Genomic DNA, 15515 nt, shown 5'->3' on the forward strand with positions numbered 1-15515 from the left:
AGTAACTATATAGCCGAGGAAGTTACAATACAACGTGATCAATTGAAATCTTTTCCACTCACAAACGACACATCGCCAAAACAAATAACAAACTAAAAGGTAAAAACATGCTGATAGAGAGCACATTAAGAAGGTGTGAGTGACTAACCCTTAAATTAGGGAAATGAAACTAAAATATAAAGTTATATATCACATCATAAGTTCATGTAACAATACTTCTTTCTTTTTCAAATTTAATCACGACCAGAAAAACAAAACTTCAAACTACATTATGCCTACAAGGAATACATTCATTTGAGTAGCATTACTTTTAGGAGAGGAAGAGTGTCTAAGAATTGGAAATGGATCTGAAACAGCTTGAGCACTAAGAACTAAAAAGATATATTTGTTTGAAAAGCTGAGCTGAAACATAGCACACTCTCACATATTACCATCGACTAGTATACAGAGTGTCGTGCATGATTGATTCCTTGAGAATATACGTTGTCTTCAAATTTAATGAAACTGGAATTTTGAATGTGTATAGGTGTAATTATACAGAGAACTGAATGCAGCACGTTTGTGTGGTTCAGTAGATCCATTGCGTAATGCTTATAGTCATGGCTGAACTGGGAACAATCATGTCGGATTACGCATTAAATGGAAGAGAGTAAAGCATGTAGGAAAATTTAGGCTAGAGGCTACTGCAATTTGTAGCTTCATAGTTATTAAGATTAAGATATATGTTTATCAACTTCACATGAATTTTGGGTTTAAAATTCATTACTATGTTTTGCTCTATACTCAACCTGATCTATAGCCTAATACACCAATTATAAGTCCCCAATTCAACTACTAAGTGGGGGATTTGCTAATCCATAAGAAATTCATTGACTTAAAAATTGGATCCAAAATGTTCACAAAAAAGTGTACAAGAAAGTTGACAGGCATTCTACAAACACAAAAATCATATGCATGTTAAAACGCAAGTGCTGACACCATTATTTATATAGTCTGAAAGCATTTCATTTTTACACCAAATGTTCATGTATCCAGTCTCTCATAATTACGTAGGCTTGTTCAGCATCCTTGTCTTCTTCCACAGATTCAGGTCGGTGGGCAAATCCATGACCTCTACCAGGGAATATCACTACTTTGGAGCCACTATCAATTGTAGTCTGAATATTTTTTATTTCACTTACAGCACAAATTGGGTCATTGTCCCCTAAAATAAACAAGACGGGAACTTTTACATCAGAAGCAACAAGCGAATCTATCCTTGTACCATAAAAGGAGATTCCAGTGCCGAAGCAAGCATCTTGGTCTTGGGCTAGGACCTCTAACACTTTGCCTCCTCCAAAGCAAAAACCAATTATGCCAAGTTTTCTGGAAACTCCTTCAGTCATGAATTCATCTGCCAGCCACTCTGTCCACGCGGTAATGTCTTTTGCAATCCTCTCAGGGTTATGTCCAGTAATCCATTGTTCAAACTGAGTGTTTGGCTGGTCCTTTGTCCATGGATTTCCACGAAATAAGTCTGGAAGTAGAATGCTGCAAATTTGTGTAGAAGAAGTAAATAAATATGCCTAAGAGAGGATAACATAACATACACTTTGAAACCAGTATGTTGAAGATAGCTAGGGTATGGATACGTACTTGAAACCATTGCAAGCTACTCGATATGCAAAATCTCTTGTGGAGGAGTCCTCAAACCCATAAACATCAGAAAGAAGCAATAGGCCAATTCCATTGTTATTTTTTACTGCCTTGAAAAGATAAGCATGAACATTATCATCGCCATCCTCTAACGAAAGCTCCTCTCCACTGACTAATTCACATGCATCATCATCTATCACACTTTCCACATTCAGTAAACTACATGATACTTTTGAGCCTGCAGTATCTTGAACTGAATTTTGAAGAATCAATTTGCTTTTTTTCTGAAAACAAACTGAAGAATTGCATTCAACAAAGTAAACATAGTGCATAATATAAATAATTAGCTATTAGTTATACGATGTAACTAAGAAACTTCAGTTAACTGCTAAAAAAACTCAAGCATAAACTAAATTTGATCTTAATTGGTGTCTAAGGTAGATATATGTATAACCACTCCCTAAATGCATGTCTCCATAGTACAGAGATCAGTTTAGCCATTGGGGTTTTTTCTTTTGTAATATGATTATATGAATTTGAATAAAACAATGAACAGTGTTGTGTCTAATCAATCGATTTAAACATCTAGGGTACCAATATATGTCACATAGAAATGAAAGCAATGTTACCAAGTAAGACGCAGTGTGTTATATGCAAGTGTTCAGGACTACAGAGTGCAGACATGAAAATAAAGAAAATAGATGAAAATTATCATTTCATTTTTTCCTAGATACTTAACAATCATAATGTCAACTTTTTTGGATGACTAAATTCTGTTTGCAGGTTTCTATAGGTTTCCTGCTGATGATTTTAGAGGCCTTCTCCGCCAGACAAATCATGGCTGATATCTCCCATTCCATATTGGAGGGTTGTTCTTCATGGCCAAGGAGTTCATACAGACCCTTAGAAGATAATAGCAATATTCTTGGCTTGGCCTACGCCTACTTGTGTCAAACAGCTTAGAACATTTCTAAGTTTGACTTGTTACAACTTAAAATAAACATGTGTCCAAAGTCATTGCTGATTTTACCTTTGATGACTAAAAAAAGGCCGTGTCCAACATTCTTGTGCTAGCACTTGCCAATTCCAATGGAGCATTGCTAATGCTGACCAGTGACCCTAGCAGCACATGCAATACTATAGCCTATTTCGTTAAGAAGCAGTACAAGATTAGCTATGGCTTTTGCATGTAAATAACCTCTACCTAGGCAGAGGGAATTGGAGACACTATTTGCCGTGAAAGAAATTCAGAGTCAAAACTCAAAACTGATCACCAGGGATTTAAAGAATTGATGTTTAGATAGATGTTAAAAATCCGTGAGTGTGTATACTATTATCTAACCAAATTGCTTCACTATGATTCTGGCACAATATTCAGCCCTAGTAAGTAAAAACATGGTATCTGACTAACGCCTTCTCAAGGCAACAGGATCCTCAGAAAACACAGAATGTCAACTCATGTTCACTAATCACTAGTCTGATGTTTGTGTTGGTCCACGATGTCATATATGCTAAACCAGAATTTCAGAAGCTACACCAGCCGATTCACTCAACACGTTGAAGGATGTCATATTATTTACGAAAGAAAAGTAGAATTTAGGTATCATTCCAACTCAAACTAAGAAGTAAGAACAAATTTTGAAGTGATTTTGTGATACACTTTAGGCTGTTTTATGTTGGCATTCTAAACACCTCTAATAATGGGGTCTTGACAGGTGTCATACAGACACGGGTCAAGGAGCATTGGATACACTCTTTGAAAAGCTTCTAATCTCGAAAATATGTGTTAAAAATTGTTATGTTTCCAATATAATTAATCATTTTCTCTGTAAAATATATATATTGGATACTTTTATTTACTTAACCAATGGCCATTTTTGTTGAAAATATATCATTTGTCTTTCTTTTCCTACTCTGTTGTGTGTCTTTCACTCATCATGAAATAAAATACTAAATCCAAATGATTTTTTTAGTTGTATACGAAATGAATGTGAATAGATGATGAAAGGAGGGTAAAGTGAATATATGAAGAAAGAAAGAGAACATACAGGAGGAGAAAAGAGAGGTTGGAAGGAAATGGCAGTGAGAACGAGGATGGAGAGGCTTTGCAATGCTTGATGGTGATGCAGCAGCAGCAGCACCACAAATGCTTACAGTTGCTCTTGCTGTTGCTAGCCCCATCTTCACTTTACTGCTTCCTAGTGCTAGTGCTAGTGCTAGTGCTACCTCACTCATTAATCATAATTAATATCTTGCTCTTTTTTTGTGTGGTTTTCATTAAATCTATGTTAACCAATCCTCAACTCATCACAAACAGCCAAACCTCTTCAAACAAACATGTTAAGGGTCTACTTGTAGGATTTTTTGTAAGACATGTTTTTGAGTTTTTATAGTTTATAGCTTATTATGTTTATAAGCTCATATGATATCAAAAGAGATATTTATAAACAAAAATAATATTGACATCGAAACCAATGCAATATAAAAATAAAGTAAAAATTAAAGTGAGTATTGTCGCGTCATTTTTTGGAGATCAATGTTATTTGATTAACTTTTGACTCACTTTATTATTTCACGACTAAACATTTAATTTTTAAGAAAAAGGGAAAAAAAGTTCAAACTACCCCATTTTGAAAGATTTAGGGTTCGGGGGTTAATTACATAAAAGGAAGGTATTAGCACCCTTTATGTCTGTAGTACTCTACGGGAACCTCTTGGTTTTATTTAATTTAATGTGCTATAAACTTGCTTAATATTTTTTAAAAGAAGAAATTAAAGTGGAAAAATAAAAGACCTAATTATCTACATTTTTTATTGATTTGGAAGGACATGGTCCTCTGCCTACGTACCCATGAGGGATCAAAACCTCGTAGTTCGGGGTATAAATTGACGTTTGATTGATTTTGTGTTTTTTATTAGTTTTGAAAAAGGTTTTAAAATGAAAAGTCAAGTGGCAGATAAGAGTTTGTTTGTGTTTTTTAATTTAAAAGAAAATGGACTTGAGGTAGAATTAAGTTGATTGAAATTTGATTAAGAAAATAAAATAAAAAGACGGTCACTTGATTTAAGATCAAGGTTTATTATAAAAAATATTTTTTTGTTATTTGCATGTTTTTTGTTATTTTGAATGATAAATAAAACCTAAAGCTAAAGCATGAGAATTTTGTCGTGAGGTTGGATCACCACAAAATCTCTTAACATAATCTATTTTTTTTGCATTTTTTATAACATAAGAGCAAAAATAAAAAAAATAAATACCTTGAAATCGAAAGGGACATAAAGGAGTAGAAAAAGAATAAAGACTCGTCAAGACAAGTCGAAGAAGGGAGAAGAGAGGAAAAGCACAGGAATCATCATCTGTGAATTTCGGTGTCCTGAATGCATTGTGTGAGCCCTCTATTTATAGAAAAATTTCACAACTAATAGGTGAGAAACTTTGGGAACAAGTAATTCATCTAGTACAAAATTATGTCAATTGTCTACCAAAATATATCATATTGAGTACAAAAATATATTATTCAGTACATAAATATGTTATTCAGTACATAAATATATATTATTGAGTATCAAAATATATTTCAGATCAAGCACTAAAATATATTAGATTGCCTACCAAAATATATCATATTGAGTACAAAAATATATTATTCAGTACATGAATATGTTATTCAGTACATAAATATATATTATTGAGTATCAAAATATATTTTAGATCAAGAACTAAAATATATTAGATTGCCTACCAAAATATTTTAGATTGTGTTCCAAAATATTCTAGATTGCGTTCTAAAATAATTTAGCAAAACTTTGGGACCAAGAAAGCACTTTTTAATAATGACCAAATTAATTATTTAATTTATCATTTCCAAATAAAATTTTTCTAGTGCTTACTTCGTTCACACAATTATGTACCCCCATTATATAATCTTAGGTCAAAAATTGGGGTATCTTTGCCGAAATTTCGTCTAAAACGACGGACATTTCCGGTTTTAAAAGTACAAACAAAATGTGTAAAAATAGAGAAAAGTGGTCAAAATTTGGGGTATGACAAGTATGAAATATAAAGTTGTCACAAAATAGTTGTAAAAATATCATTTTTATATTAAAAAATATAACTGTCATATTTTCACAAGTTTATAACTTATTTTTAGAGTAATGATATTTGTACAATCATTTGGTGACATCTTTTGTGATAACCTTTTTTATCTTTTTTTTATTGATAAAAAACAATATAGTAGAAAAAAGAAGAGAGAGAGTGAGAGCATAATGTGAGTATAAAAGATAAAATTGTTCAAAAGTAGACATAAAATGGTTTTACAAATATCATTTTTCTATATTTATTAGTTTATAACAGTTTTTGATAAATTAATTCAAGTAGTTTATAAATTAAAGTTTATAGTTTATCATTATTTATCTCAATTTTACTATTAGTAACTTTAATTGAAAAAAATTAAATATTATTTAAATATATCATTTTTATGTCATTTCATATTTTAAAATTAATTTAACCACTAATTTTATTAAATACTACAAATTCATCAACTAACTAATTAATCGATATAAGTTGTCCACTACACGTTCATCCACTATAAGTTAGTTTGTTAACTATTCGCTATTTTTTGGCATCTAATTGAATTATTGTAAAATCATAATTCCAAAAAAACATTATTCTTTTAACTATTTTCTATTTTGTGCTAATTCTTTTAACTATTTTTGCACCCCCAATAACTTAGTCAACTCGTATTAGAGATATGTATTAAAAAATAAATCCCTAAAAAAAATGTATTAAAAAATAAAGTATGTTATATTCGACACACTTTTAATTTAAAAGACACATTTTTAATTAAAATTATTTTACATTAAATGTATTTTTAGTCCCTCTAATTTAAAATATAAAATAAAAAGTTTTCATCCTCCCAATTAAAAAAACTAGTTTTTCCCCTCATTTTCATTTTGTTTTTTTTGGAATTTTCATCTCTTATTTCATTTGTGAGTGATATTTTATGCATATGACATTGCTCATTAAATTTGTTTGATACATGGATATTTAGTGTGATCATATAAGAAATATGAAGTCATTAATGAATAAATACTAGTATAGTGACCTGTGCCAGCACGGGGAAATAAAAAACTTTTTTGATCAAATGTATAGATTTTAAATTCGATATGAAAAAAATATCATCTAATTTTGTATATATTTTGAAATATCTAAACATTGCATATAACGATAAAAATATTTGGATTATTATACTTGTACTAATTATTTGTAGTATAAGATGCACTTATTGTTAAACTTAGCATATGTAATTTTCTTTCAAAAATACGCCGACGTACTGTGTAATAATATTTGTTGACAAAATGTATTTTATTAATCATAAAAACTAAAAAATATGTATTTTTTTTATATAATAGTCATTGTCACATGCATACACATAGTCGGTAAATGCAAACGTTTAATTTTTTACGGGTGTGTATAAATATAGTTTGGGCTACAGAAACGCCGATTGTTATTTGTTTTTAATTTTTACAAAACAAATGGTCTAATGTAAATATTGTATTTTAGGGTAACAACGATGTAAAAAAAAAAAGGTTTCACGGATTGTTAAACCTGAAAAGTGCATGAATTAATAGTCAATGACAGAAGGATCTGCTTATATAGAAATTGCATGTCTATAATGACCAGTACGCCTTACAAAGAAATTAAAAATAAAACGACTTCCAAACAATAGGCAACTTTAGTTTTATAAATTATAGCAACAACAATTCTAAAACATAACCAATGATCATACTTTTTGAAAAACTTCACGATACACAACATTTGTGGTCTCCTTACAAACATTATTATCTTCATCCAGGATGAGCAGCTTCAGACCTTTTCTTGAAGTTACTCGAGAGACAGCGACATAAAGTTGTCCATGTGTGAACACAGGCTTAGGAAGATAAACCCCCACTCGAGATAAAGATTGACCCTGGCTTTTATTTATTGTCATTGCAAAACAAAGCGTCAATGGAAATTGCCCGCGCCTGAATTTGAAGGGTAGTCCTGGATCACTCGGAATAAGATTCATCCTGGGAATGAATACCCTAGTACCTGCCCTTTTTCCTGTAATTACGATAGCAGCTATCGTGCTCTTCCCTAGATGTGTAACTGTCAGCCTAGTGCCATTAACTGGACATCTCACCTTTAGTTTCAACCTGTGATTTGGATTTCCAGAGCTCTTAATACCATTAAGAAATTATGGTGTGAACCACTCGCTTTGGACATCAGAATTTTCACCCGATCTAAAAATAGAATCAGAGGTTAAATACTCTTTCTCTTCACTTGGAATCAGCGACATCATAAATTCGTTAACATGCTCAACTGAATCAAGCGTTGGTGCGAGTATTCCCCTTTCTTGGAAAAATAGTTGGTCACCAAGGTTATCATTCAGATCGGGATACACAAAGTCCATAAGTGACATCAACGGATTTGTTGTGTTTGATATCAGCAAATCTTCAGGAATTTCTACCTTCATTTCACCATTGTCACCCGAAGCATTGTTGCCGTCTCTAATTGAGAGTATCCACTTGCAAAAATTAGCAATTTCTTCCTGCTCTGCAGGTACCGAAGATGCACCCAATCTCATATTAACAGTAAGCCTCAACACATTACAATAAGCCCATATCTTTGACGAATTGACCGAGGCATCAACAATATCCGGCGTCGTTCCTCCTCGGACAACATGCAATATCTGCCTAAAATCACCACCTAAAACTATTGTCATTCCACCAAAAGGTTTAAGTGCGTTTAGGGGATCATTCTTGGACATGATATCACGCAATGATCGGTCAACTGCCTCAAAACACCATCGGTGCATCATCGGAGCCTCATCCCAAATTATCAACTATGCAGCACGCACCAGGTCTGCCCTAGGACTATCCTTTTCCATCGTAAGCGATGATGCCTCATTAATCTCAATAGGGACTGTCGGCGTGGAGTGCGCGGTTCTTCCACCTGGTAATAGAAGAGCCGCTATACGGTTGGATGCAACATTCAATACAATTAACCCATTCGATCTAACAGTAGCCGACAATCTTTTCCATATAAAGGTTTTTCCAGTACCACCGTAACCATATAAAAAAAAGAAACCACTGTCGTCAGAACCAACAGACTCCATGATCTTGTCATGCACACATCTTTGTTCATCAGTCAGCATCAGTAACATATCAGCGTGTGTCTTTTCCAGTTCAACTTTGTTGTAATTTAGCTCATCAATGATTAGCTTGTTTGTGAAAGTTGGCATGTCTGCCGCGTTTGGCCTGGGCATAGATTTGAAGTCAGTAAGCGACGTCGGTTTTCCTGAAGCAGTATTTCAATTTCAATCAAACACATGTTCTTCAAGTCATCGCCACCGATACGCATATCTACATATTAAATGTAAAGTCACGAAATTAATATGAACACACCTAAAGAAAAACGATAGTAAGAGAATATATGCAATGCAACAGAAAAAATGATATTAAAGTCACGACTCAATTCTTAATCGAAAAAGCTTCTTTCAGCTTAACTCAAACTAAAAAAATAAGCTTATTTGTAAAGGATTTCCCAAGCCATTATTTATTTAAAGCGAAAATAAATAGATATAGGAACTGCTACAAAATGATGTCATGAATGCTCACTAATCTAGATAACGTGAAAACAGAAAATGTGAACAAATTAATCAAGATATACATAGTGGAAAGCTATATATGACAGTTTTGTGGCGTTGACAGTAGATAAATATATTTATTTAATAGTGTATAATCAAATTAACAGTGTATTTGTTTTTTTTTTTTTGAAAGAATATTGTATTTGTTTATTATCACTACTTAAATAGATAAATATATTTATTGAGATAGGCATACAATACTTTGAACAAAACTATGTTAACCAATTTTCTAAAATGTGCCTTTTTAGACAGAAAAAAAAAATGCAAAAATTAGATCGTAAACAAAACAAAAAATGGTGCATAGATTTCGTAATAAGTACAATAAACATTACCCAGAATATTCAGATGCTTCCTACGATCAAATAAGATATCATCGGACAGTAACTGCCATGCCGCATCTCATACTATATCAGGGCTCGTCATTGTCCTAGTGGTTAAGAGATGCACAAACAACCAACGCAATTGATGGCCCGAACGTAACTCACCATTTTCCGTGATACCATCTATAAACTCTCTGTCGTCATCAAGTAATCCTAAAGCAGAGCGTGCTTCCTGGAACGTGTCATAGGTATGTCCATTAATCGTTTTTATGCATCTATATCTCATGCAACCCTTCTTAACGGTCAATAGTATCCTCATGTAGTACAACTCCCATATACCAGGCGGCGTGTAATGAAGCATTCCAATTTGATATCCTAGTTTACGTGGCTGCCACTGTTTGTCCTTCTTCTCATAAGTAAATCTTGTTGGAAATTCAGCATATGTTAGATCGCAACCGCCTACATACTGACGATTTGCTTCAAACCATGCGAGAAACATGGTCTATGTTTCCTTGTTCATTATGCAAGTGAAACAATAGTTTGAGAACATGAGGCTATTTATGGTGTATATCAAAAGCAAATATCCTCCAAACAGCCTCGCAAGGTGAAACATAACGACAATCGTAATACTGCTTTATTTCATCAACCGGCTTGGACTTATCACGATTGTCACCGTCAACAGACAACTGCATCAATGCCTTATCAGGGACTTTGTTCACGTATTTGAAAAGGTACTTGATAGAGTTGGATTTGTTACAACATTCCACATTTACATGACCTCCGTATCTAATGAGAAGATGTGGATTGTATGGGACGACATATCGATTATCCAATAGGACCCTCTGCTTGTCAACATGTATCCCAAAATCACGACGTTTGTACCTCGGATAACCCTCGTCAATCGTCGTAGTTCCTTTATAATTCTTCCGATAATATTTCGTACATCTGCCCCTGTCCATGCAAGGCGAGAAGGGACGGGCACCACCACATGGCACGTGGCGCTGACGTGGCATGCCACATAATTAATTTTTGTTTATTTTTTTTCAAAATTCTAAAAATTCATTTTTTAAATTGAAAAATCGGAAAAAAAACTGAAAATTAAAATTTTTCGATTTTTAATTATTTTTTTTTCTTCAAAATTCTGAAAATTCATTTTTTTTTAAATTAAAAAAATCAAAAAATTGAATTTTTGATTTTTAATTAAAAAAATATTTTTTTCAAAATTCTGAAAATTCATTTTTAAAAAATTTAAAAAAACTGAAAATTAAATTTTCGAAAATTCAGTTTTTTTTAATTCTGAAAATTAAATTATATTTTCAAAAGTTATAAATTTTGAGATTATATAATTTTCAATTTTATTTTTCTTAAATTTATTTCTAAATTTTAAAAAAACTAATTTTCAATTTTTTTCTTCATATTTAGAAAAAATTATTGGAATTTTTTTATGATTTTTTAATTTTTTTTCAAATTTTTTTTAAAAAAATGACGTGGACTGCCCCGTCAGGGCCACGTGGCAAAAGTCGCACAGTCAGCAACTGCCACGTGGCCAAAGCCATCCCATGTCAACAAAAAAGTGGGGCCAGGGACCTTTTTAAAACATTTTTTTTTACAGGGATGTTTTTAATTTTTTTTTTATAAGGACGAAAATAAAAACGTGTCAAAATTATTGGGACGGATTGCATATTTAAGCCTAAAATACTACTAATATTACAGTGTATACCTGCATCAACTTTGCCAAACATTCTTCTTTCTCAAAATCATCCATCAATTTATCCAACTTCATTTTGAACACTCGACAAACAATATCAGGTCTATCAGATGCCTTTAAGTTTCGTTCTTTAAGAAAATCTTGAATTTCTCGCCAGTTTGTATTGCACGCGATTGTTACGAACAGATCGGGATATCCATATTTCTTACAAATTGACATTGCATCCTGACAATTATTAAACATGTAATGTCTGCCACCCGCAAAGGACGGCTGTAACACTATCTTTTGTCCAACATTAGACGCATCAGTTTCACCCATATCCATTGCCTCGTGCAAACCATTCAGAATGCCGCACCTTATGGTCTTTTGATTTTTTCTAATGTACCTCAACCGTTGTGATTCAATCATAGTATAGCAATCAACAGATCTCCTCGAGTTAACAACATTGCCATAATCAACGACCCTGTCTTGCATTCTATATGCAATCTATTCGCGTATGATGCAATTCATTTCCGTATGTCTTAAGTGTTTTCAATGAAGATGTTGGGTTTCTCTAACCCAAATATGATGATCCAACAAATTGTAGACTCCCTCAGAACTCCAAACGTTATGATGAAATATTTTGTTATTTTCTTACTTTTTTTATATTAAATATAAAAAAAATATTTAAATTTTTTGTATTATTTTAAATTCCTTCACTTTTGATCTTTGGTGAAAACTAATCATAGAAAAACATGAATGTGTTATGCTCAGTTGACAAAATGCATGTCTATTAAACTTTTTTATGATTGATGATTTAGGAGAATATTTTGATACGTGATAAGTGAGTCATATATGTATGAAGAAAAAAAAGCACAAACTTTGGTCTGCAATAGATGAAATATGTGAGAATGCAAATAAAGGAACTAATAGTTAAGGTTTCAAATTAGAAAGGCAAGAAAGTTTGCATCCTTATTTATTTTTCAATACATGTTGACATATGTATATCTCTGTATTGAAATCATTTGATTGTCATTGTTTTTGCTATAAATACAATAATGGATGGTTAATTGGTAATATAATTTCTATTAAAAATATTATACCGTAAAATTTATATTTATGGGTTAATGTAGTGATTGAGGGTAGATTTGAATTTTAAGTCAAGACAAATTTAGATTCGTATAAAAACTGAGACCCAATTAGTTGCTAAGAAAAAAAAACCTTTAAGTTCAAAAAAATTAATTTGAAAATTTAATCTCTATCTCAATGTCCTCTTTTTTACTTATTATTTTTAATGAAGTAATTATACATTTTTTATTATTATCAAGACATAATTGTATCTTTAATTATTGTGAATGATCAAAGTTTGGTTGTAGAATCCATTAACAACACTAAGGCGAGCTAAGGGAAAACATAAAACTTGCTTTATATTCTCAAATGATTTAAAGAACTCTGTGAGTTTCTTCTTTAAGATAGCCCTGATTGGAGCATTTCAAAGTTTCAACAAATGATTTATAATTAAGACAATTAAACTATGTGTTTAATTTTTGAAAGGACAAAATATAATTTTTTTTATGCTTATTTAAAGGTACTTAATTACTAACAATTTTTTATATCGTATTCATGCGGAAGTCACGATCCTTTACTATAAGCATACCAAAGTCGTTGGAATCAAATGTCGTGAAACAAAGAAAAAATAGATAGCCTATTTAGAACGTTTGCACCAAATTAATTTCATTCAAAATATTGCAACGTTTATTTCAAATATTACAATGCAATCACTTATTTAAAAAGTTTGTATCAAATTAATTACATCCAAAATATTGTTGATCCTTAGGGATATTTGTCTTAATTAAAAAATAATAATGTCTAGAATTTTCATGATTTATAAACATGAAAAAATAAACTCCTTAATTATTTGGTCAAAGGTTTATTTCATGACATTCTTAAATTTTTCTCGAAAAAAAGAGTTCTATCTACTCTTTGTGAAAATGACTAAATGAGCTGTAACTATATTACTCAATTAATATATATTTTTATTAATTACCATTTACATTACAACATATATGGTGTTGCGATGGATAAATTAAATATGTTAATCAAGATTATTACTTCCCTCAACAACAAAAAAATATTGCTATTGATTACCGTCCAATAAACAACTGGTCATAGCTTTCTTTGTCAACTACATAATGAAAAATAATTTTTTAAAGAAATTATTGAAATAAAATCATAACAAATTATAAACGAATATACAATTTACCGAAGAAAAGAGGACATGAGATTGCTGGTGAAACTTGGGTGTTGCCATTTGATAGTGTGTGTGCATGATGTTTATTTTTGATTTCGACTAAACTGACTTTAAATATGCAGAAAATGATAAACTCAATTATGAACTAATAGTAAAAAGCATTAAAATGATAAGTAATTTATTAACTAATTTCATCAATATAATACTCCTTTGTTCCATTTTTCAGTCCGATTACATATAAATCATACCAAAAAACTACACAATCCTTCTTTGTATAAGAGACATAAAATAGTGACTCATCATAGTAAAAATTTTATCTAGATTCTTTTCTAAGAACGACTAATTTCTTTGGAATCTCAAAGTTTGTCATAATGTCATCTTTTTTTCCCCTAGGCCCTCGTGTGAAGAATATGTTGTCTTGAACTCAACCATCATATAATCGGTTTCATCTATAAAATAATATCTCCATATTCTTATTTTTTGTGCTTGTTCGTGATTTCTTGATTCAATACCCTGTTTGCATAGGAACCACAAAAGTAAAAAAAAATAAAAATAACTATAGTATTCATTTATAAACCATCCATAAATTTAAATAGAATAATAACGAAAACAAAAAAGCATAACAATGTCATAAAAGCATAAGGAAAAAATAAAATAAGTCACATGAAAAGAAAAAATAAAGGAGAGATGAATAATTTTTTTATAGGAGAGACGAAGAAACTACTTTTTATGTGAACATTTGATTCATCAAAATCGCAGCATGAAGGAAATATTACTGTTGAAACATTGATATCAATGAAAAAAATATGAAGAAAAAAGAATAAAAAAACTAAACAATCTTTGTCTGAACATTTGATTCATCAAAGTCACAACATAAAGGAAATATAAATCTTGGAGGATTGATATCAAAGTTAAAAAAGAAGAAGAAGAACAAAGAATAAAAAACGAGGGATAAGAGTTGTGAATTGTGATGTCAAATTATGCCAATCCATATTTCTAATTTATAGACTTGTTTCACACCGTAATTTGGTATAATAACCATTATTTTTTTAACATTTCTAAAAAACAATTGTTCTATGTAGGGTATTTATTTACAAAATTATTTGGTCATGAATCAATTTTAATGTCCATAAATTGTTTTAATAGCCATTAAAAGCGTATCATAAAAAAGTCTCCTATTCTAAGTTTTTTTTTTTTTTTTAGGAAATCTCCTATGCTAAGTTAGAGGTGATTTTGACATATATATGTAACATAATCATTTAAAATAAAGGTCATTTTTTTCTTCTGATTACGTGTTTTTTTTTATTATTATAATATATGTAATGATCCAAGCATAAACAATTAAAATTTTGGTCTGTGATAATAGTGAATATTTTCTCACTAAATGTTTCATTAAAAAAAAAAAAAATTATTAATAGTTTGATTTCATTATTGTTTTCAGATTATAGTAATATTTAAGTTTGACCCAATTTTTTAATAATATTACAACATATGAACTTCTTTATTTTTTTAACAAAAATGCAACATATGCTATTTTTTAAGAACGAAAATACAAAATACAATGAAGTGTATCATTTGGTTTTGTTACTTTTAATTTCAAACACAAAAGAATTTGGATATAAATAGATTCGTGTGTGTGTGTGAAAAGAAAAAATTCAATTAAAATAATTATTAAGATATATTATATATTTAATATTCCATGGATAGCAACACATCAAATTAGAATAATTTTATAAAACTCAAATACAAATAAAATTAATAGTATTAAATGTCAAATTCATGAGAATGCTTGGTTTACTTCATAGTGCCACATGTCATGAGCAAGCTTGAAAGATTTATAATGCCTTAGCATTATTTGTTTTTTTTTTTTTTGAATAAACACTATTATGCGTTATTATTAATAAAAAACAAATTTGAATAATTCAATCAATTGT

General features: G+C 30.7%; 1 protein-coding gene across 1 annotated transcript; it reads right to left on the reverse strand.

Moving 5' to 3' along the window:
- Positions 1-929: 929 nt before the first annotated feature.
- LOC11430036 (carboxymethylenebutenolidase homolog) lies at positions 930-3969 on the reverse strand. The gene is made up of 3 exons (XM_003597946.4): positions 3684-3969; positions 1636-1930; positions 930-1530 (listed from the first exon to the last, which is right to left on the reverse strand). The coding sequence occupies exons 1-3, from the start codon at positions 3868-3870 to the stop codon at positions 1011-1013; spliced, it is 1002 nt and encodes a 333-aa protein (XP_003597994.1). The 5' UTR covers positions 3871-3969; the 3' UTR covers positions 930-1010.
- Positions 3970-15515: the final 11546 nt, after the last annotated feature.

This window comes from Medicago truncatula, chromosome 3 (assembly GCF_003473485.1).
Source record: "Medicago truncatula cultivar Jemalong A17 chromosome 3, MtrunA17r5.0-ANR, whole genome shotgun sequence".
In the NCBI taxonomy this organism is placed as follows: domain Eukaryota; kingdom Viridiplantae; phylum Streptophyta; class Magnoliopsida; order Fabales; family Fabaceae; genus Medicago; species Medicago truncatula.